Consider the following 24,456-nt stretch of genomic DNA (forward strand, 5'->3'; position numbering starts at 1 on the left):
AATATTGGTTTAGTTTTTTGGTTTATTCGTTTTACAAAGTTTTATTGATTTATATCATGTATACACTGTATTACCTAACTGTTGTATGTTAATGAAGGCATGAGCAGGGGGTGAATGGTGTGACGAGCTTTCTGCTCTCTGATTGGACGAAGCGCGCTGACATAGCAACTGGAGTTATGCCGATTGACGCATTGTTCGCCAATGAGCACCGGCCAGAGGCGGGGCAAGCCTACCACCCAGCCAGACTCTCATATCAGAGAGAACGACAGGAGTGGCTGGATTCTAACTTCAAAAATTACACACCTATCTATGTGTGTGAATTTATGTGTGTGCATGTGTTGGCATAAAGAATCTGTGTTGGATTTTAAAAGCAGAAACTTTTTAATCTTGCATCGCTCGCTCCCAACTAAAGGTCATAGAAGATCGATTGTTCCTAGAAGGGATTTTCTCTCTGGAAAAGTCCCACTGGACCATCATCAGGCCAAGTAGACCAACAGAGCGGTAAAAATGGATCCGTTGCTGTATCTTGGTGGACTGGTAGTACTATTTCTGTTGTGGATCAAGGTGAAAGGCTTAGACTACGTGATCGTTCATCAGAGATGGATATTCGTCTGTCTGTTTCTGCTGCCGCTCTCAGTCATATTTGATGTGTATTATTACCTGCGCGCGTGGCTCATCTTCAAGATGTGTTCCGCGCCTAAACAGCACGACCAGCGCGTACGGAACATCCAGAGACAAGTAAGGGCACGAGGCTGAATATCAATTATGTATGCACTCCTGTGATTATACTCTATTTAAATAAATGTTTAATATTAAAGGCCCCGAACAGTCATTCTGATTCCCATGTAAAATAGCCACTTGGGTGACTAAAATATCACCCATAATATTTGTTTTGGATAGGAGTGGAAATTTATTTTAGAAAATTACTAACTACCAGGAAGTTTTAAAAGACAGTGTGAGTGGGCGGGGAGCTTAAATTCATGAGCTTGCCTTGACTGACAGCTCTAAAACGCCTATGTCAAGCAACTTGGATGCAGTGTTGTAGTAATCATCAAGAACATTTGGTGATTCACAAAGCAACTCAAACAACATTGAAATTGCATCAATGATGTCAACTTTTTTTTATACATCTCCCGTTTGGCATGTCTCTTGTTATGTGGTTCCCTTGACAACTGCTTCAGGGTTTTGAACGACCCTCCCCCCTTTTGTTCCATGCTGGCTGAAGCCCTAGGTAGCCAGTAACTAGCTAACACCAGACACAGATGAAAGGGGAAACATGTAAGTATCTTTGCCAGAGATGAATAGGCTAAACTTTTAAATATATTTGCTGACACCCTACTGTAAAATGTTGGCACCAGTCGAGTAGCTATCTAGCTATATAAACCACGCCCCTCTGCAAACACGCCTTCTTCAATGTAGGTTACAAAGCGGTACTTATTTCAATTAGGTAAGAGAACATCATGTTATCATTGGTGTATTAAAATGAGGGTTAGGGTGATGTCACCACCCCTTAATAATCCCGCCTCCTGAATCGAAGTGTTTGACATGGGGAAGGGGACCAGTAACTTTATGACTATCAAAGTAGAAGCAACAGTTATTTTTCATACTTTGGTCACCATACTGTACTTTGATCTGGTTTAATTCAAATGTCATTGATCAGGACTCTCAATTCCATTACATTACACATAAGAGTCATTGGACGAAGGTGTCTTCTGTAGGGGGGAGTTTTGTTAAGATCCCTGATGCTCGGTCTGAACATTAATATGCATCGCTTGCTGTACAGTTTTGGAAGCATAAGGACCTTATCTTTCATATCAGCGAGAAATCATTAAAAAAACATTTAAATTGATACACACCTTGATAGGGTTAGTGTTCCCACACGGCCGTATCGCCTTGCTACAGCGCTTGTTTAAGGAAAACAGACGGAAGACAAGAGGCGACCACCTGTGCTAATTAGTTATCTAGCATGTGTGTAAGTGTAACTCAGGAAGTGTAGCAGAAGTGTCGTTTCGTCGGATGGACACACCCATAGCTGAATGGATCTGTGCAAACACTAGCTGTAGTAGTTATCTTTTTTATTTGAAGTATTGTTTCTCACTGATGAAAGATAAGGGCCATATGTTTTGAAAGCCGTATCGCAAGCAAATATGCGTAGGCCTACTGTCTTAATAAAACACAATCATCAACATTTCCAGATGTTGCACACCGCGTTCAGACAATCAGGTTGCAGCAGTCTGTTGTTTACCCCTGCCTGAACACAGTGCAGCAACATCAGGATGTAGCATTAGCCACTCTAGCATGGTGGTGGAAAATATTGTTTTATTAAGACAGTACGCATATTTTCCCAGTTCTTTTTGGTCGGTGGACCATTAAATCGAGTTGAGGAAACCGACGACTTTGCAGCCTGAATGAAGGATGTTTTATGTATGAGCCGGTCGCTGGGGGAAACAATTGCATAGCCGGCTGAGCACATTGAAGTCAAACTCAGATTAAACAACATAGAAGGAATAATAGAGCCATCTGGTGGCCGGTTGGGCCTCTACTAGAGGTCGACCGATTAATCGGAATGGCCGATTTAATTAGGGCCGTTTTCAAGTTTTCATAACAATTGGTAATCGGCATTTTTGGACACCAATCATGGCCGATTGCATTGCACTCCACGAGGAGACTGCGTGGCAGGCTGACTACCTGTTATGCGAGTGCAGCAAGGAGCCACGGTAAGGTGCTAGCTAGCATTAAACGTATCTTATAAAAAACAATCAATCTTAACATAATCACTAGTTAACTACACATGGTTGATGATATTACTAGTTTATCTAGCTTGTCCTGCGTTGCATATAATCGATGCGGTGCCTGTTCATTCATCATTGAATCACAGCCTACTTCGCCAAACGGGGGATTTAACAAGCGCATTCGCGAAAAAAGCACTGTCGTTGCACCAATGTGTATCTAACCATAAACATCAACGCCTTTCTTAAAAGCAATACACAAGTATATATTTTTAAACCTGCATATTTAGTTAATATTGCCTGCTAACATGACTTTCTAAAATAGGGAAATTGTGTCACTTCTTTTGCGTTCTGTGCAACAGAGTCAGGGTATATGCAGCAGTTTGGGCCGCCTGGCTCGTTGCGAACTGTGTGAAGACTATTTCTTCCTAACAAAGACAGCCAACTTCGCCAAACGGGGGATGATTTAACAAAAGCACATTTGCGAAAAAAGCACAATCGTTGCACAAATGTACCTAACCATAAACATCAATGCCTTTCTTAAAATCAATACACAGAAGTATATATTTTTTAAACCTGCATATTTAGTTAAAAGAAATTCAGGTTAGCAGGCAATATTAAACTAGGGAAATTGTGTCACTTCTCTTCTCTCTGACGCAGAGTCAGGGTATATGCAGCAGTTTGGGCCACCTGGCTCGTTGCGAACTAATTTGCCAGGATTTTACGTAATTATGACATAACATTGAAGGTTGTGCAATCTAACAGCAATATTTAGACTTATGGATGCCACCTGTTAGATAAAATACAGAACGGTTCCGTATTTCACTGAAAGAATAAACGTTTTGTTTTCTAAATGATAGTTTCCGGATTTGACCATATTAATGACCTAAGGCTCGTATTTCTGTGTGTTATTATATTATAATTAAGTCTATGATTTGATAGAGCAGTCTGACTGAGCGGTGGTAGGCAGAAGCAGGCTCGTAAGCATTCATTCAAACAGCACTTTACTGCGTTTGCCAGCAGTTCTTCGCAATGCTACAAGCATTGCGCTGTTTATGACTTCAAGCTTATCAACTCCCGAGATTAGGCTGGTAATACTAAAGTACCTATTAAAACATCCAATAGTCAAAGGTATATGAAATACAAATGGTATAGAGAGAAATAATCCTATAATAACTACAACCTAAAACTTCTTACCTGGGAATATTGAAGACTCATGTTAAAAAGAACCACCAGCTTTCATATGTTCTCATGTTCTGAGCAAGGAACTTAAATGTTAGCTTTTTTACATGGCACATATTGCACTTTTACTTTCTTCTCCAACACTTAGTTTTTACATTATTTAAACAAAATTGAACATGTTTCATTATTTATTTGAGACTAAATAGATTTTATTGATGTATTATATTAAGTTAAAAATAAGTGTTCATTGTTCATTCAGTATTGTTGTAATTGTCATTATTACAAATATATATATATATATATATATATATAAAAATCGGCCGATTAATCGGTATTGGCTTTTTTGGTCCTCCAATAATCGGTATCGGCGTTGAAAAATCATAATCGGTTGACCTCTAGCCTCTACTCTACTACCCTACATGTAAAGGCCTATTAATTGATAACTTGTGCAGTGCTATTACAGTCTAAATTCGAACATGTTATGTTATCTGGACCTTCACACAGGTTCCTGATAACAACCCCAGATGCGTGCGTGCGTGTGTTCCTAAACACAGATCCCTGATAACAGATCAAATTATAATACATTTTGTGTGTGTGTGTGACTGTGCTGTGAAATTCCTGGGGTGAGGGACCTTAATCCCTCTCTTCCTAAAGGGATTTTGGAAAGAACAAGGGATTTGGAAATGGAAGAGAGATAACAAACTGTGCAGGGTTCACTGCGTAGATCTCGGAATGTGTGCCAGTGTGTGAGTGTATTCTGGGAGCTCAGCATTTCTTCATGGTATCAGATATTGTACACTGCTCAAAAAAATAAAGGGAACACTTAAACAACACAATGTAACTCCAAGTCAATCACACTTCTGTGAAATCAAACTGTCCACTTAGGAAGCAACACTGATTGACAATAAATTTCACATGCTGTTGTGCAAATGGAATAGACAAAAGGTGGAAATTATAGGCAATTAGCAAGACACCCCCAATAAAGGAGTGGTTCTGCAGGTGGTGACCACAGACCACTTCTCAGTTCCTATGCTTCCTGGCTGATGTTTTGGTCACTTTTGAATGCTGGCGGTGCTTTCACTCTAGTGGTAGCATGAGACGGAGTCTACAACCCACACAAGTGGCTCAGGTAGTGCAGCTCATCCAGGATGGCACATCAATGCGAGCTGTGGCAAGAAGGTTTGCTGTGTCTGTCAGCGTAGTGTCCAGAGCATGGAGGCGCTACCAGGAGACAGGCCAGTACATCAGGAGACGTGGAGGAGGCCGTAGGAGGGCAACAACCCAGCAGCAGGATCGCTACCTCCGCCTTTGAGCAGGAGGAGCACTGCCAGAGCCCTGCAAAATGACCTCCAGCAGGCCACAAATGTGCATGTGTCTGCTCAAACGGTCAGAAACATACTCCATGAGGGTGGTATGAGGGCCCGACGTCCACAGGTGGGGGTTGTGCTTACAGCCCAACACCGTGCAGGACATTTGGCATTTGCCAGAGAACACCAAGATTGGCAAATTTGCCACTGGCGCCCTGTGCTCTTCACAGATGAAAGCAGGTTCACACTGAGCATGTGACAGACGTGACAGAGTCTGGAGACGCCGTGGAGAACCTTCTGCTGCCTGCAACATCCTCCAGCATGACCGGTTTGGCGGTGGGTCAGTCATGGTGTGGGGTGGCATTTCTTTGGGGGGCCGCACAGCCTTCCATGTGCTCGCCAGAGGTAGCCTGACTGCCATTAGGTACCGAGATGAGATCCTCAGACCCCTTGTGAGACCATATGCTGGTGCGGTTGGCCCTGGGTTCCTCCTAATGCAAGACCATGCTAGACCTCATGTGGCTGGAGTGTGTCAGCAGTTCCTGCAAGAGGAAGGCATTGATGCTATGGACTGGCCCGCCCGTTCCCCAGACCTGAATCCAATTGAGCACATCTGGGACATCATGTCTCGCTCCATCCACCAACGCCACGTTGCACCACAGACTGTCCAGGAGTTGGCGGATGCTTTAGTCCAGGTCTGGGAGGAGATGCCTCAGGAGACCATCCGCCACCTCATCAGGAGCATGCCCAGGCGTTGTAGGGAGGTCATACAGGCACATGGAGGCCACACACACTACTGAGCCTCATTTTGACTTGTTTTAAGGACATTACATCAAAGTTGGATCAGCCTGTAGTGTGGTTTTCCACTTTAATTTTGAGTGTGACTCCAAATCCAGACCTCCATGGGTTGATAAATTTGATTTCCATTGATAATTTTTGTGTGATTTTGTTGTCAGCACATTCAACTATGTAAAGAAAAAAGTATTTAATAAGAATATTTCATTCATTCAGATCTAGGATGTGTTATTTTAGTGTTCCCTTTATTTTTTTGAGCAGTGTATTTCCATTGTGTCGGTTCAAAGTTCAAGTTCTTGCTTCCATGTGTAATGTTCTGTAGGGATTCATTTACAGGGGAAAGCAGGAGTACGGCTTTAACAATTGAACCCAGGACAAGTCTACTACCTATCCATCTTCTATGCAGTGGCGATTTTAGCATGTAAATCTTGGTGGGGTAAAAAAAAAAAATGTGGGATGCATGCCAGCAAAGCCACAACACTAGCCAATACATTAATTGCACTATAACGGTGACACACGGTGCACATAAACTGTTAGGGCTTACATAAAGCTGTCCCAACAGCAGTCCCAACACCTTACCACTGCTACACCTGGTCTCTGACGAACCATCAAACAGCAAAGCGTCAATACAGGACTAAGATCTAATCATACTACACCGGCTCTGACGCTCGTCGGATGTGGCAGGGCTTGCAAACCATTACAGACTACAAAGGGAAGCACAGCCGAGAGCTGCTTAGTCACGAGCCTACCAGACGAGCTAAACTACTTCTATGCTCGCTTCGAGGCAAATAACACTGAAACATGCATGAGAGCACCAGCTGTTCTGGAAGACTGCGTGATCACGCTCTCCGCAGCTGATGTGAGTAAGACCTTTAAACATGTCAACATACACAAGGCCGCAGGGCCAGACGTATTACCAGGACGTGTACTGCGAGCATGCGCTGACCAACTGGCAAGTGTCTTCACTGACATTTTCAACCTCTCCCTGTCCGAGTCTGTAATACCAACATGTTTTAAGCAGACCACCATAGTGCCTGTGCCCAAAAACAAAGGTAACCTGCCTAAATGACTACAGACCCGTAGCACTCACGTCTGTAGCCATGAAGTGCTTTGAAAGGCTGGTCATGGCTCACATCAACACCCTCATCCCAGAAGCCCTAGACCCACTCCAATTTGCATACCGCCCAACGAGATCCGCAGATGCAATCTCTATTGCACTCCACACTGCCCTTTCCCACCTGGCCTATGTGAGAATGCTATTCATTGACAAAAGCTCAGCGTTCAACACCATAGTGCCCTCAGCTCATCAATAAGCTAAGGATCCTGGGACTAAACACCTTCTGCAACTGGATCCTGGACTTCCTGACGGGCCGCCCCCAGGTGGTAAGGGTAGATAACAACACATCCGCCACGCTGATCCTTAACACAGGGGCCCCTCGGGGGTGCGTGCTCAGTCCCCTCCTTTACTCCCTGTTCACTCATGACTGCACGGCCAGGCACGACTCCAATACCAACATAAAATTTGCCGATGAGAGAACAGTGGTAGGCCTGCTCACCGACAACGACAAGACAGCCTATAGGGAGGAGGTCAGAGACCTGGCCGTGTGGTCCAGGACAACAACCTCCCCCTCAACGTGATCAAGGCTAAGGAGATGATTGTGGACTACAGGAAAAAGAGGACTGAGCACGCTTCCATTCTCATAGACGGGGCTGCAGTGGAGCAGGTTGAGAGCTTCAAGTTCCTTGGGGTCCGCATCACCAACAAACTAACATGGTCCAAGCACACCAAGACAGTCGTGAAGAGGGCACGACAAAACCTATTTCCCCTCAGGAGACTGAAAAGATTTGGCATTAAATCAAATTTTATTGGTCACATACACATGGTTAGCAGATGTTAATGCGAGTGTAGCGAGCGAAATTCTTGTGCTTCTAGTTCCAACTATGCACTAATATCTAACAAGTAATCTAACAAATTCACAACAACTACCTTATACACACAAATGTAAAGGGTTGAATAGAATATGTACATATAAATATATGGATGAGCGATGGCGTGCGGCATAGGCAAGATGCAGTAGATGGTATACAATACAGTAAATACAGTTGAAGTCGGAAGTTTACATACACTTAGGTTGGAGTCATTAAAACTCGTTTTTCAACCACGCCACAAATTTCTTGTTAACAAACTATAGTTTTGGGAAGTCGGTTAGGACATCTACTTTGTGCATGACACAAGTAATTTTTCCAACAATTGTTTACAGACAGATTATTACAATTCCAGTGGGTCAGAAGTTTACATTACACTAAGTTGACTGTGCCTTTAAACAGCTTGGACAATTCCAGAAAATTATATCATGGCTTTAGAAGATTCTGATAGGCTAGTTGATGTCATTTGAGTCAATTGGAGGTGTACCTGTGGATGTATTTCAAGACCTACCTTCAAACTCAGTGCCTCTTTGCTTGACATCATGGGAAAATCAAAAGAAATCAGCCCTCAGAAGTCCTCAGAAAAAAAATTGTAGACCTTCACAAGTCTAGTTCATCCTTGGGAGCAATTTCCAAACGCCAGAAAGTACCACTTTCATCTGTACAAACAATAGTACGCAAGTATAAAGACCATGGAACCACGCAGCCATCATACGACTCAGGAAGGAGACGCGTTCTGTCTCCTAGAGATGAACGTACTTTAGTGCGAAAAGTGCAAATCAATCCCAAAACAGCAAATCAAATCAAAGTTTGTCACGTACGCCGAATACAACAGGTGTAGACCTTACAGTGAAATGCTTACTTACAGGCTCTAACCAATAGTGTAAAAAAGGTATTAGGTGAACAATAGGTAAGTAAAGAAATAAAAACAATAGTAAAAAGACCGTGAAAATTAACAGTAGCGAGGCTATAAAAGTAGCGAGGCTACATACAGACACGGGTTAGTCAAGCTGATTGAGGTATTATGTACATGTAGATATGGTTAAAGTGACTATGCATATATGATGAACAGAGAGTAGCAGTAGGGTAAAAGAGGGGGTGGTGGGTGGCGGGACACAATGCAGATAGCCCGGTTAGCCAATGTGCCGGAGCACTGGTTGGTCGGGGCAATTGAGGTAGTATGTACATGAATGTATAGATAAAGTGACTATGCATATATGATAAACGGAGAGCAGCAGCAGTGTAAAAGGGGTTGGGGGGCACACAATGCAAATAGTCTGGGTAGCCATTTGATTACCTGTTCAGGAGTCCTCCTTTTCCTGTAGTCCACAATCATCTCCTTAGTCTTGGTTACGTTGAGGGATAGGTTGTTATTCTGGCACCACCCGGCCAGGTGTCTGACCTCCTCCCTATAGGCTCGTCGTTGTCTGTGATCAGGCCTACCACTGTTGTGTCGTCTGCAAACTTAATGATGGTGTTGGAGTCGTGCCTAGCCATGCAGTTGTGGATGAACAGGGAGTACAGGACTGAGCACCCACCCCTGGGGGGCTCCAGTGTTGAGGATCAGCGTGGCAGATGTGTTGCTACCTACCCTCGCCACCTGGGGGGGCGGCCCGTCAGGAAGTTCAGGATCCAGTTGCAGAGGGAGGTGTTTGGTCCCAGGGTCCTTAGCTTAGTGATTAGCTTTGAGGGTACTATGGTGTTGAACGCTGAGCCATTGTCAATGAATAACATTCTCACATAAGTGTTCCTTTTGTCCAGGTGGAAAAGGGCAGTGTGGAGTGCAATAGAGATTACATCATCTGTGGATCTGTTTGGGCGGTATGCAAATTGGAGTGGGTCTAGGGTTTCTGGGATAATCGTGTTGATGTGAGCCATTACCAGACTTTCAAAGCACTTCATGGCTACGGACGTGAGTGCTACGGGTCTGTAGTCATTTAGGCAGGTTGCCTTTGTGTTCTTGGGCACAGGGACCATGGTGGTCTGCTTAAAACATGCTGGTATTACAGACTCAATCAGGGACATGTTGAAAATGTCAGTGAAGACACCTGCCAGTTGGTCAGCACATGCCCGGAGCACACGCCCTCGTAATCCGTCTGGCCCCGTAGCCTTGTGTATGTTGACCTGTTTAAAGGTCTTACTCACGTCGGCTACGGAGAGCGTGATCGCACAGTCATCCAGAACAGCTGATGCTTTCATGCATGCCTCAGTGTTGCTTGCCTCGAAGCGAGCATAGAAGTGATTTAGCTCGTCTGGTAGGCTCGTGTCACTGGGCAGCTCGCGGCTGTGCTTCCGTTTATAGTCTGTAATAGTTTGCAAACTCTGCCACATAAGACGAGCGTCGGAGCCGGTGTTGTATGATTCAATCTTAGCTCTGTATTGATGCTTTGCCTGTTTGATGGTTCGTCACAGGGCATTTCTTGTAAGCTTCCGGGTTAGAGTCCCGCACCTTGAAGGCGGCAGCTCTACCCTTTAGTTCAGTGCGAATATTGCCTGTAATCCATGGCTTCTGGTTGGGGTATGTACGTACAGTCACTGTGGGGACGACGTCCTCAATGCACTAATTGATAAAGCCAGTAACTGATGTGGTGTACATCGGAAGAATCCCGGAACATGTTCCAGTCTGTGCTAGCAAAACAGTCCTGTAGTTTAGCATCTGCTTCATCTGACAACTTTTTTATAGACTGAGTCACTGGTGCTTCCTGCTTTAATTTTCCTTGTAAGCAGGAATCAGGAGGATAGAGTTGTGGTTGGATTTACCAAATGGAGGGCGAGGGAGAGCTTTGTATGCGTCTCTGTGTGTGGAGTACAGGTGATCTAGAATTTTTTTCCCTCTGGTTGCACATTTAACATGTTGATAGAAATTTGGTTTCCCTGCATTAAAGTCACCGGCCACTAGGAGCGCCGCCTCTGGGTGAGTGGTTTCCTGTTTGCTTATTTCTTATACAGCTGACTGAGTGCGGTCTTAGTGCCAGCATCTGTCTGTGGTGGTAAATATACAGCCACGAAAAGTATAGCTGAAAACTCTCTAGGCAAGTAGTGTGGCCTGCAATTTATCACAATATACTCTACTTCAGACGGACAAATTTGAGAGACTTCCTTAGATTTTGTGCACCAGCTGTTGTTTACAAATATGCACAGACCGCCCCCCCTCGTCTTACTGGAGTGTACTGTTCTATCTTGCCGGTGGAGCGTATATCCCGCTAGCTGAATATTCATTTCGTCATTCAGCCACGATTCCGTGAAACATAGGATAGGATATTACAGTTTTATTACAGTTTTTGATGTCCCGTTGGTAGGATATGTCTCGTTGGTAGGACCTTGAAGATGTTGGAGGAAACCGGTACAAAAGTATCTATATCCACAGTAAAACAAGTCCTATATCGACATAACCTGAAAGGCCGCTCAGCAAGGAAGAAGCCACTGCTCCAAAACCGCCATAAAAAAAAGCCAGACTACGGTTTGCAACTACACATGCGGACAAAGATCGTACTTTTTGGAGAAATGTCCTCTGGTCTGATGAAACAAAATAGAACTGTTTGGCCATAATAACCATTGTGTAATAACCAGTCTCAACGTCAACAGTGAAGAGGCGACTCCGGGAGCTGGTCTTCTAGGCAGAGTTGCAAAGAAAAAGCCATATCTCAGACTGGCCAATAAAAATAAAAGATTAAGATGGGCAAAAGAACACAGACACTGGACAGAGGAACTCTGCCTAGAAGGCCAGCATCCCGGAGTCGCCTCTTCACTGTTGACGTTGAGACTAGTGTTTTGCGGGTACTATTTAATGAAGCTGCCAGTTGAGGACTTGTGAGGCGTCTGTTTCTCAAACTAGATTCTCTAACGTACTTGTCCTCTTGCTCAGTTGTGCACCGGGGCCTCCAACTCCTCTTTTTATTCTGGTTAGAGCCAGTTTGCGCTGTTCTTTGAAGGGAGTAGTACACAGCGGTGTACGAGATCTTCAGTTTCTTGGCAATTTCTCACATGGAATAGCCTTCATTTCTCAGAACAAGAATAGACTGATGAGTTTCAGAAGAAAGTTATTTGTTTCTAGCCATTTTGAGCCTGTAATCACACCCACAAATGCTGATGCTCCAGATACTCAACAAGTCTAAAGAAGGCCAGTTTTATTGCTTCTTTAATCAGGACAACAGTTTTCAGCTGTGCTAACATAATTGCAAAAGGGTTTTCTAATGATCAATTAGCCTTTTAAAATGATAAACTTGGATTAGCTAACACAACGTGCCATTGGAACACAGGAGTGATGGTTGCTGATAATGGGCTTCTGTATGCCTATGTAGATATTCCATAAAAAAATCAGCCGTTTCCAGCTACAATAGTCATTTACAACATTAACAATGTCTACACTGTATTTCTGATCAATTTGATATTTTAAGACAAAAATGTGCTTTTCTTTCAAAAACAAGGACATTTCTAAGTGACCCCAAAGTTTTGAACGGTAGTATTACCGTTCAAAAGTTTGGGGTCACTTACAAATGTCCTTATATATATTTTTTTTCTTTGCCCCACCTGCCCTGAATGACGGGTCACCACTGCTTCTATGCCATAAAGTTCCAGACCTTTAGGCAGGGGCCATAGCGTTCAGAGTGGTTAGAGAGGCAAGCCAGCAACTGGAGGGTTGCCAGTCCGAATCCTGGGTCTGACGGGGAAAAAATCAGGCGTGAAGTGAGCTGGCAACAGGATGGTTGCTGGTACCAAATCCTAGAATCCATTGCCTGCTGTTGTGCCCTTGAGCAAGGTACTTAACCCCCCACAACAACAGCTCCCTGGGCACCCTGTGTGGCAGCCCCCCCTCACCTCTCCAAAACCTGTATGTGTATGTACATGTGTCTTTCGAAGGGTTGGGTTAAAAGCGTAAGTAAAATTTTGGTTGGACCTTGTGTGCAATTTACAAATAAATTGAGCTTAATCTACAGTATAATACTGTCTGTGTGTTGCAGGTGCGCGAATGGAGGAAGGAGGGGGGGAAAACCCACATGTGTACAGGTCGTCCAGGCTGGCTGACTGTCTCTCTCAGAGTGGGGAAATACAAGAAGACCAATAAGAACATCATGATCAACATGATGGACATACTGGAGGTGGACACACAGAGACAGGTAGGAGATCAAACACACACACTAGCTCTGTATATAAAAGTGTGTGTAAACCCGTATGACCTGGACATGTGCATGTATAACAGGTGGTTCGTGTGGAGCCCCTGGTCAACATGGGCCAGATAACTGCTCTTCTCAACTCCCTGGGCTGGACTCTGCCTGTGCTGCCAGAACTGGACGACCTCACTGTCGGTACGCTACGCATCTCGTTACCATATCATCTGCATATCATCCTCATATATTGGTTGTATATGGCTCAGGTTATATTGTGTGGTGGTATATGTTATTTTATAAACTGGGTGGTTCGAGCCCTGGATGATGATTGGCTGACAGCTGTGGTATATCAGACCCTATACCACAGGTATGACAAAACATTTTTACTGCTCTAATTACGTTGCTAACCAGTTTATAATAGTAATAAGGCACCTCGGGGGTTTGTGGTATATGGCCAATATACCACGTCTAAGGGCTGTATCCAGGCACTCCATGTTGCGTCAGGCTTAAGAACAGACCTTAGCCGTGGTATATTGGCCATATACCACAAATCCCTGAGGTGCCTTATTGCTTAGGTATATGGTTTGGGGTTATAATGTAGTATATATTGTTGTATGGCTATGTTATATGCTAGATTTTGTTTGATTGTTGTTCTCTAAACACGCTCATGATATGATGCTGGAGTACAAAAATCAAACTAGTAGTAGTATTTTAAATGTTAATAAAAAAAACTGTGGTACACATTAATGTTATAAAATTATCGTTCTATTTATCGTTATCGCATCAATTCAGGCAATTTATCACAATATGGAATTTTGTCCATATCGCCCAGCTCTAGTATATACACTGATTGTACAAAACATTAAGAACACCTGATCTTTCCATGACAGACTGATCAGGTGACTCCAGGTGAAAGCTATGATCCCTTATTGATGTCACCTGTTACATCCACTTCAATCAGTGTAGATGAAGGGGAGGAGACCAGTTAAAGAAGGATGTTTAAGTCTTGAGACAACTGAGACATGGATTGTGTATGTGTGTCATTCAGAGGGTGAATGGGCAAGACAAAATATTTAATTGCTTTTGAACGGGGTATGGTAGTAGGTGCCAGGCGCACCGGTTTGTGTCAAGCACTGTACCACTGCTGGCTATTTCACACTCAACAGTTTCCCGTGAGTATCAAGAATGGTCCACCACCTAAAGGGCATCCAGCCAACTTGAAAAACAATCCAAATCTACACTGATTTGAAGTGGATTTAACAAGTGACATCAATAAGGGATTATAGCTTTCACCTGGTCAGTCTATGTCATGGAAAGAGCAGGTGTTCGTAATGTTTTGTACACTCAGTGTATGGTGGGATATGTTGTTGTCCTATACAACGACTGTCAAATTGTCATCCAGAGGGGTATACTACAAAGCCAAATATTCTGAAATAACTGTTTTTTTTAAAAGTTTTTTTTAAAGATGAGCGTGAAATATGCATGGTCTAATTCACTCAACAACCAAAAACGCATATCTATGTTTAGCTTTCTTAATCTACGGGATCGGTGTCCCTATACTGGGACGGTTGAGCTAACGTGCGCTAATGTGATTAGCATGACGTTGTAAGTAACAAGAAAATGTCCCAGGACATAGACATGTCTTATATGGGCAGAAAGCTTAAATTCTTGTTAATCTAACTGCACTCTCCAATTTACAGTAGCTATTACAGTGAAAAAATACCATGCTGTTGTTTGAGAAAAGTGCACATGTAACGGATGTGAAATGGCTAGCTAGTTAGCGGTGGTGCGCGCTAATAGCCTTTCAATTGGTGACGTCACTTGCTCTGAGACCTTGAAGTAGTGGTTCCCCTTGCTCTGCAAGGGCCGCGGCTTTTGTGGAGCGATGGGTAACGATGCTTCGTGGGTGACTGTTGTTGATGTGTGCAGAGGGTCCCTGGTTCGCGCCCGGGTCGGGGCGAGGGGACGGACTAAAGTTAAACTGTTACACACAACAAAACTTATCACGGCAACTGGTTTGATACATTCACCTCTGAATGTAAATAATGTACTTCAGTACTCTTGCTCTGATTTGTCATCCTGAGGGTCCCAGAGATAAAATGTAGCATAGTTTTGTTTGATCAAATACATTTTTAAATTCAAATGTAGGAACTGGGATCTACAGTTTGAACGCCTGCTGTCTCTGGCTCCACACCCACCCCGCCTGGCCATCTAGATGTGTGCCAGTTAGTGTATAAGCTAATTATCTATCATGTATGACATTCCTGGGAGTGTGTAAACTTTTATTTTGTATTACCATATAATTTTTGTATGTTCTCTATAGTTATGTACTTGAAAATGAATCAATTGACCAATTCGGAACATTTGGGCAGACTTGATACAAAATATTGTCCAGTATTGCAAGGCTTCACTGGATCAATCTGAAACTTTGCACCCACACTGCTAAATCTAAATTGTGCCTAAACTGCAATATTATATGATGGCCTTTCTCTTGCATTTCAAAGATGGGAAAAGAGAAAAAAATATAAAAACCTCGTGTTTTTTTGGTTTGTATTATCTTTTACCAGATCTAATGTGTTATATTCTCCAACATTCATTTCAAATTTCCACAAACTTCAAAGTGTTTTCTTTCAAATGGTATCAAGAATATGCATATCCTTGCTTCAAGTCCTGAGCTACAGGCAGTTAGATTTGTGTCATTTTAGGTGAATATTTAAAAAAAGGGTCAGATCCTTAAGAGGTTGAACCCGAAAATCAGTAGTTATTTCTGGTTGTTTATCAAAGTTAGCTGGCTAACTCATTGATTGTAGTATACTCCTCTGTAGCTTAGCATTTCCATGGCATATCATCCATCAGGGTTGTTTATTTCGGGTTGTTATAACCATCACACTCTCTTATTGGATTGGATGATACATGGTTTATAGATGGTAGAGTTCCGAAGGTGAAACTCAGAGGAAATGGTTTCGGAAGTGCACAGCGCCCCTGGATCAGATTCCATAATGGTTTTCCCGATCCATGAATGTTAGATCAACAGCTTAATGTTTTCCCATCAGCACGCTGTAGATTCATCTGGATTTCCACAGAGACTCTCTCTCACACACACAACCGAGGAACTGTTTGAGTGTTTACCCTGCTCTCTGCTTTTCACCTGTGAGGGTATTGAGTTCCCCGAATCCCTAAAGTGTCCTCACTTTTGTCAGTGTTGTTTTTGTTGTCCTGTGCTGTTCTATGTTGTTGTTATTATTATTATTATTATTTTTTTTAACAGTTTTTATTATTATTCTGTTTTCAATGAATCGTCAGAATAAACAGCATTTGACAAATACCTTGTCAGTGCACGTCCATATCACATAATAATAATCATTACATGCTTATCAATAACATACTGTAAGGAGCATTCATAGTGGAAAATAGGATAAATAAAAAAATAACCCCCCCCCCCCCAAAAAAAAAAACAACATCCCACCCGAGTGACCCTTTTGATTTAACTCCTCATAGCAAGAGATCTTGCACTTTTAGCTGCATTTCACCACATTAACAAGGTTATTTCATTGTCACCTTGAGAATGAGAAGTGGACAATTCCAAAAGAACAATATCTAACAACTAGAAGACCCATTGGAGCCATGCCAGTGTATGTGGGGGCTTCCATCTTAAGGCAAGGTACTGTTGTATCTTGACTGTTCCTGAGCATTTGGGCGGCAGGTAGCCTAGTGGTTAAAGCGTTGGGCTAGTAACCGAAAGGTTGCTAGACCGAATCCCCGAGCTGACAAGGTAAAAACCTGTCGTTCTGCCCCTGAACAAGGCAGTTAACCCACTGTTCCTAGGCCGTCATTGTAAATAAGAATTTGTTCTTAACTGACTTGCCTAGTTAAATAAAGGTTAAATTAAAAAAATAGTATTCCCCCATATTTTACTAAATAATCAAGCCTACTCTCTCTCTCCCTCTTCTCTCTCCCCTCTCTCTCTCTAGGAGGTCTTGTGATGGGTACAGGTATTGAGTCGTCCTCTCATATCTATGGACTCTTCCAGCACATCTGTGTTGCCTTTGAGCTGGTGCTGGCTGATGGCAGCCTGGTCCGCTGTACTGAGGTGAGCAGAGCTCTCTTTACTGTTTGACTCTTTGAGAGAACCTTGTAGTCGGAGAAGAGCAATACTACAGACCTCCAGTTCTATAACAGAGTAATACTACAGACCTCCAGTTCTATAAAAGAGTAATACTACAGACCTCCAGTTCTATAACAGAGAAATATTATAGACCTCCAGTTCTATAACAGAGTAATACTACAGACCTCCAGTTCTATAACAGAGTAATATTATAGACCTCCAGTTCTATAACAGAGTAATACTATTGACCTCCAGTTCTATAACAATAATACTACAGACCTCCAGTTCTATAACTAACAGAGTAATACTACAGACCTCCAGTTCTATAACTAACAGAGTATTGCTACAGACCTCCAGTTCTATAACTAACAGAGTATTGCTACAGACCTTCAGTTCTATAACTATCAGAGTAATACTACAGACCTCCAGTTCTATAACTAAAAGAGTATTGCTACAGACCTCCAGTTCTATAACTAAGAGTATTGCTACAGACCTCCAGTTCTATAACTAAGAGTATTGCTACAAACCTCCAGTTCTATAACTGAGTAATACTACAACTAACAGAGTAATACTACAGACCTCCAGTTCTATAACAGAGTAATACTACAGACCTCCAGTTCTATAACTAACAGAGTAATACTACAGACCTCCAGTTCTATAACTAACAGAGTATTGCTACAGACATCCAGTTCTATAACTAACATAGTAATACTACAGACCTCCAGTTCTATAACTAACAGAGTATTGCTACAGACGTCCAGTTCTATAACTATCAGAGTATTGCTTACAGACCTCCAGTTCTATAACTAACAGAGTAATACTACAAACCTCCAGTTCTATAACTGAGTAATACTACAGACCTCCAGTTCTATAACAGAGTAATACTACAGACCTCCAGTTCTATAACTAACAGAGTATTGCTACAGACCTCCAGTTCTATAACAGAGTAATACTACAGACCTCCAGTTCTATAACTAACAGAGTAATACTACAGACATCCAGTTCTATAACTGAGTAATACTACAGACCTCCAGTTCTATAACTGAGTAATACTACAGACCTCCAGTTCTATAACAGAGTAATACTACAGACCTCCAGTTCTATAACAGAGTAATACTACAGACCTCCAGTTCTATAACTAACAGAGTAATACTACAGACCTCCAGTTCTATAACTAACATAGTAATACTACAGACCTCCAGTTCTATAACTAACAGAGTATTGCTACAGACCTCCAGTTCTATAACTAACAAAGTAATACTACAGACCTTCAGTTCTATAACTAACAGAGTAATACTACAGACCTCCAGTTCTATAACTAACAAAGTAATGCTACAGACCTTCAGTTCTATAACTAATAGAGTAATACTACAGAACTCCAGTTCTATAACTAACAGAGTAATACTACAGACCTCCAGTTCTATAACAGAGTAATACTACAGACCTCCAGTTCTATAACTAACAGAGTAATACTACAGACCTCCAGTTCTATAACTAACAGAGTAATACTACAGACCTCCAGTTCTATAACTAACAGAGTAATACTACAGACCTCCAGTTCTATAACTAACAGAGTAATACTACAGACCTCCAGTTCTATAACTAACAGAGTAATACTACAGACCTCCAGTTCTATAACTAACAGAGTAATACTACAGACCTCCAGTTCTATAACAGAGTAATACTACAGAACTCCAGTTCTATAACTAATAGAGTAATACTACAGACCTCCAGTTCTATAACAAAGTATTGCTACAGACCTCCAGTTCTATAACTAACAGAGTAATACTACAGACCTCCAGTTCTATAACTAACAGAGTAATACTACAGACCTCCAGTTCTATAACTAACAGAGTAATACTACAGACCTCCAGTTCTATAACTAACAGAGTAATACTACAGACCTCCAGTTCTATAACTAACAGAGTAATACTACAGACCTCCAGTTCTATAACTAACAGAGTAATGCTACAGACCTCCAGTTCTATAACTAACAGAGTAATACTACAGACCTCCAGTTCTATAACTAACAGAGTAATACTACAGACGTCCAGTTCTATAACTATCAGAGTATTGCTACAGACCTCCAGTTCTATAACTAACAGAGTAATACTACAAACCTCCAGTTCTATAACTGAGTAATACTACAGACCTCCAGTTCTATAACAGAGTAATACTACAGACCTCCAGTTCTATAACTAACAGAGTATTGCTACAGACCTCCAGTTCTATAACAGAGTAATACTACAGACCTCCAGTTCTATAACTAATAGAGTAATACTACAGACCTCCAGTTCTATAACTAACAGAGTAATACTACAGACCTCCAGTTCTATAACTAATAGAGTAATACTACAGACCTCCAGTTCTATAACTAACAGAGTAATACTACAGACCTCCAGTTCTATAACTGAGTAATACTACAGACCTCCAGTTCTATAACAGAGTAATACTACAGACCTCCAGTTCTATGACTAACATAGTAATACTACAGACCTCCAGTTCTATAACTAATAGAGTAATACTACAGACCTCCAGTTCTATAACTGAGTAATACTACAGACCTCCAGTTCTATAACTAACAGAGTAATACTACAGACCTCCAGTTCTATAACTAACATAGTAATACTACAGACCTCCAGTTCTATAACTAACAGAGTATTGCTACAGACCTCCAGTTCTATAACTAACAAAGTAATACTACAGACCTCCAGTTCTATAACTAACAGAGTAATACTACAGACCTCCAGTTCTATAACTAACAGAGTATTGCTACAGACCTCCAGTTCTATAACTAACAGAGTAATGCTACAGACCTCCAGTTCTATAACTAATAGAGTAATACTACAGAACTCCAGTTCTATAACTAACAGAGTATTGCTACAGACCTCCAGTTCTATAACTAACAGAGTAATACTACAGACCTCCAGTTCTATAACTAACAGAGTAATACTACAGACCTCCAGTTCTATAACTAACAGAGTAATACTACAGACCTCCAGTTCTATAACTAACAGAGTAATACTACAGACCTCCAGTTCTATAACTAACAGAGTAATACTACAGACCTCCAGTTCTATAACTAACAGAGTAATACTCAGACCTCCAGTTCTATAACTAACAGAGTAATACTACAGAACTCCAGTTCTATAATTAATAGAGTAATACTACAGAACTCCAGTTCTATAACTAATAGAGTAATACTACAGACCTCCAGTTCTATAACTAATAGAGTAATACTACAGAACTCCAGTTCTATAACTAACAGAGTAATACTACAGACCTCCAGTTCTATAACTAACAGAGTAATACTACAGACCTCCAGTTCTATAACTAACAGAGTAATGCTACAGACCTCCAGTTCTATAACTAACAGAGTAATACTACAGACCTCCAGTTCTATAACAAAGTATTGCTACAGACCTCCAGTTCTATAACTAACAGAGTAATGCTACAGACCTCCAGTTCTATAACTAACAGAGTAATGCTACAGACCTCCAGTTCTATAACTAACAGAGTATTGCTACAGACGTCCAGTTCTATAACTAACAGAGTATTGCTACAGACGTCCAGTTCTATAACTAACAGAGTAATGCTACAGACCTACAGTTCTATAACTAACATAGTAATACTACAGACCTCCAGTTCTATAACTAACATAGTAATACTACAGACCTCCAGTTCTATAACTAACATAGTAATACTACAGACCTCCAGTTCTTTAACTAACAGAGTAATACTACAGACCTCCAGTTCTATAACTAACAGAGTAATACTACAGACCTCCAGTTCTATAACTAACAGAGTAATACTACAGACCTCCAGTTCTATAACTAACATAGTAATACTACAGACCTCCAGTTCTATAACTAACAGAGTAATACTACAGAACTCCAGTTCTATAACTAACAGAGTAATACTACAGACCTCCAGTTCTATAACTAACAGAGTAATACTACAGACCTCCAGTTCTATAACTAACAGAGTAATACTACAGACCTCCAGTTCTATAACTAACAGAGTAATACTACAGACCTTCAGTTCTATAACTAACAGAGTATTGCTACAGACCTCCAATCCATTAGTAAACACAAGCCAACACCTAGCTACAGCTAATCTGGAAACAAAGGTTTGACAGTACAATGAGAGAGAGAGAAGGAAAGAGATAGAAAGGAGGAGGATAGTTTCTGTCCTCTGCTGTGTGGCTCTCTTACAGGAGGGGAACTGTTGTTCTGTGTGTTTGTGGTCTCTAACAGGAGGAGAATTCTGACCTGTTCCACGCGGTTCCTTGGTCCTGTGGAACTCTGGGTTTCCTGGTTGCCGCGGAAATAAAGATCGTCCCTGCGAGGTTGTGGGTTCGTTTGCAGTATGAGCCAATCAGAGGGCTTGAGAACATCTGCCGTCGGTTCAGTGAGGCGTCTGAGGACAAGAACAACACATTTGTAGAAGGACTGCAGTACTCACTGGATGAAGCTGTTATCATGACTGGCACTATGACTGACACCGCTGAACCCGACAAGGTGAGAGAGGGAAAGCGAGAAAGAATGACAGGGGTACACTGAGAAGGACAAGAGAGGAGGAGAGTGCTGTCTGTCTGCAAGATCTAACCATAACTCTCGTGTGTGTGTGTGTGTGTGTGTGTGTGTGTGTGTTTCAGATCAACCGGATCGGCCTGCACTATAAGCCTTGGTTCTTCAAGCACGTTGAGAGATACTTGAAAGAGAACAAGAAAGCAGTAGAGTACATCCCTCTACGCCACTACTACCACAGACACACACGATCCATCTTCTGGGAGCTCCAGGTACACACACACACACACACACACACACACACACACACACACACACAATGCATTAGACAGATGATACAAAGTGACCCTTTTATCCTGCAGATTTCAGCATGTCATCATATTCTCCCCCAGCTCATGCATTAGTATCCCTAATGCACACACACACACACACACACACACACACACACACACACACACACACACACACACACACACACACACACACACACACACACACACACACACACACACACACACACACTGCCATTAGGAAGTCATGTGTGGTTTGCTGGTAATTGTTTCTTTCCTAACCTTAAATGATGTTATAAATAATGTAGTTTTTCTCTGGCAGACAGAGGATGTTGTTGTTGGGGGAGGGGGAGAGGATGGGTAAGGAGGCAGTTTTACAGCTTCCTGATATTCTATCCTTATTGAGGGTCGTGGTTTGTAGGGCGTACAGTACAATAGCTAAACGTTCTTAAATGTACTGGACACCACTGCACTGCTGGAAAGCGGATTCCTGTTAACATGAATGTGTGTCTCCAGGACATCATCCCGTTTGGTAACCACCCAGTGTTCCGGTGGTTGTTTGGGTGGATGGTTCCTCCTAAGATCTCTCTGTTGAAGCTGACCCAGGGAGAGACCATCAGACAGCTGTATGAGCAGCACCATGTTGTCCAGGACATGCTGGTCCCCATGAAACACATCCAGACCGCTATTGCACGCTTCCACCAGGACATCCACGTAAGACACATACTTTGCATGATTCCACAGCGTAACATATACCCTAATAAATTAGACAAACTCAAGTGTGACTTAGTTGATATGTCTTGTTGTAGGGGTGTGACTGAGTTGGTGCAGTATGTCTCGTTGTAGGGGTGTGACAGAGTTGGTATGTCTTGTTGTAGGGGTGTGACTGAGTTGGTGCAGTATGTCTCGTTGTAGGGGTGTGACTGAGTTGGTATGTCTCGTTGTAGGGGTGTGACCGAGTTGGTATGTCCCTCCCTGCAGGTGTACCCTCTGTGGTTGTGTCCGTTCATGCTCCCCCCGGGCCGGGGGATGGTTCATCCTAAAGGTGAGGAGGCAGAGCTGTATGTGGACATCGGAGCGTATGGAGAACCCGGAGTTAAACACTTCCAGGCTAAAGCCTCGTGTAGACAGCTGGAGCAGTTTGTCAGAGAGGTGCACGGGTGAGTTTAACACACACACACACCAACCCTTACGCACACGCACCCCAACAGGGGCTATAGACAGTAGGGAGTTAGGGTTCAGATTGTGATGATGTGTGTGTGTCTCCAGGTTCCAGATGCTGTATGCTGATGTGTACATGGAGCGCAGTGAGTTCTGGGAGATGTTTGACGGGACGTTGTATCACCGTCTGAGGAAGGAGCTTGGCTGTCAGGACGCTTTCCCCGAGGTCTACGACAAGATCTGCAAAGCTGCACGACACTGACCTCTAACCTCTGATACTTTCAACTCTGCCATCCCACCAGCAACAATATGAAGATGAGAGCCTTTAAGGAGTGTTTGCACTGTGTTCACATCCTGTTTGTATTGTAAATTCCACTGAATGTGAATGTGCTGATGAAGCAAACACAGCCCTAACACCTGCCTGTTTTGATGTCTAACCTCTGACCCCTAACCCCAACACCAGCCTGCCCTGACCTCTAGCTCATAACCCTAGGAGACCTGTGCTGTCATTTGTTTGTTTTAACATTCCATAATTTGACTATCAAGGGGTATATTTCCTTTGTAAGATGTCCAGTCATTTGAACTGACTGTAGCTTTAATGATGTAATGCCCTCTGCCTGTTATACAACACATATCCAGTCTGCTCTTCCATCTATCATGTGTTTAGAATCTATCCTGACATATGGAGCATGTTTCTTTGTGTCCACTGTGATCACATCACTCTGCCTTAAACTCATCTGATGATTATTGGTTCGCACGTCATCTGTAGTGTTTAATCAATCACATTTTCCTCTGGCTTGTGGAAGAACAGTCACCTGTTCTCAGTCCGTGTGTGTGTGCGTGTTCAGAGAGAAAGGACGTCACTGTTTTTGTTGATGTATGATAATAAAGTTTGATTTGTCAACAGTAAATCTCTACTACTTTCTACGGTACCAAACATAGACATCTCATGTTGATCAATATAGATTTGAGTATAGTTGAAAAACAAAACTTTGAAATCTGATGGTTGAATCCTAAGTCTGGGGCGTGCTGCTTGTGTGTATGCCGTGTGTCTTTGTAGCTGTCATCAAAGCGTTCCTTCTGGACGGCACCAGGAAACTCCCTGAAACGCACAAGCTCTGTCAGAGAAAGGTCTCTGTCGTTTCAGGTCAGGTATCACTGTGTGTCTTACTGTGTGCTTGTCTCTGTCAGGTTTGTGAATGTATCTCCGTGTCTGGGATCTGAAGGAGGAGGTGTGGCCATTGTCAGTCTTACTCCACCCCTTTTCTGCAATGTCATAACAACCAGAACCAACTGTGCTCTGATTGGAGGAGAGGAAAGGAAT

General features: G+C 42.4%; 1 protein-coding gene across 1 annotated transcript; it reads left to right on the forward strand.

Moving 5' to 3' along the window:
* Positions 1–239: 239 nt before the first annotated feature.
* Positions 240–24,043, forward strand: LOC120052566 (delta(24)-sterol reductase-like). Its single transcript, XM_038999548.1, has 9 exons — positions 240–738; positions 12,901–13,056; positions 13,140–13,245; positions 17,019–17,137; positions 21,409–21,672; positions 21,810–21,953; positions 22,488–22,685; positions 22,953–23,131; positions 23,241–24,043. Exons 1-9 carry the CDS (start codon positions 508–510, stop codon positions 23,392–23,394), a joined length of 1,551 nt encoding a protein of 516 aa, XP_038855476.1. The 5' UTR covers positions 240–507; the 3' UTR covers positions 23,395–24,043.
* The last annotated feature ends 413 nt before the right edge of the window (positions 24,044–24,456 follow it).

The sequence above is a fragment of the Salvelinus namaycush genome, chromosome 8 (genome assembly GCF_016432855.1).
Source record: "Salvelinus namaycush isolate Seneca chromosome 8, SaNama_1.0, whole genome shotgun sequence".
Lineage (NCBI taxonomy): Eukaryota > Metazoa > Chordata > Actinopteri > Salmoniformes > Salmonidae > Salvelinus > Salvelinus namaycush.

Bases quoted from the DNA above. Each gene is read 5' to 3' on its own strand.
- LOC120052566 (XM_038999548.1), top strand. From the start codon at position 508: ATGGATCCGTTGCTGTATCTTGGTGGACTGGTAGTACTATTTCTGTTG. The intron at 13,057-13,139 runs GTAGGAGATCAA...CATGTATAACAG, and splicing joins AGGTGGACACACAGAGACAG to GTGGTTCGTGTGGAGCCCCT. The intron at 21,954-22,487 runs GTACACACACAC...GTGTGTCTCCAG, and splicing joins CCATCTTCTGGGAGCTCCAG to GACATCATCCCGTTTGGTAA.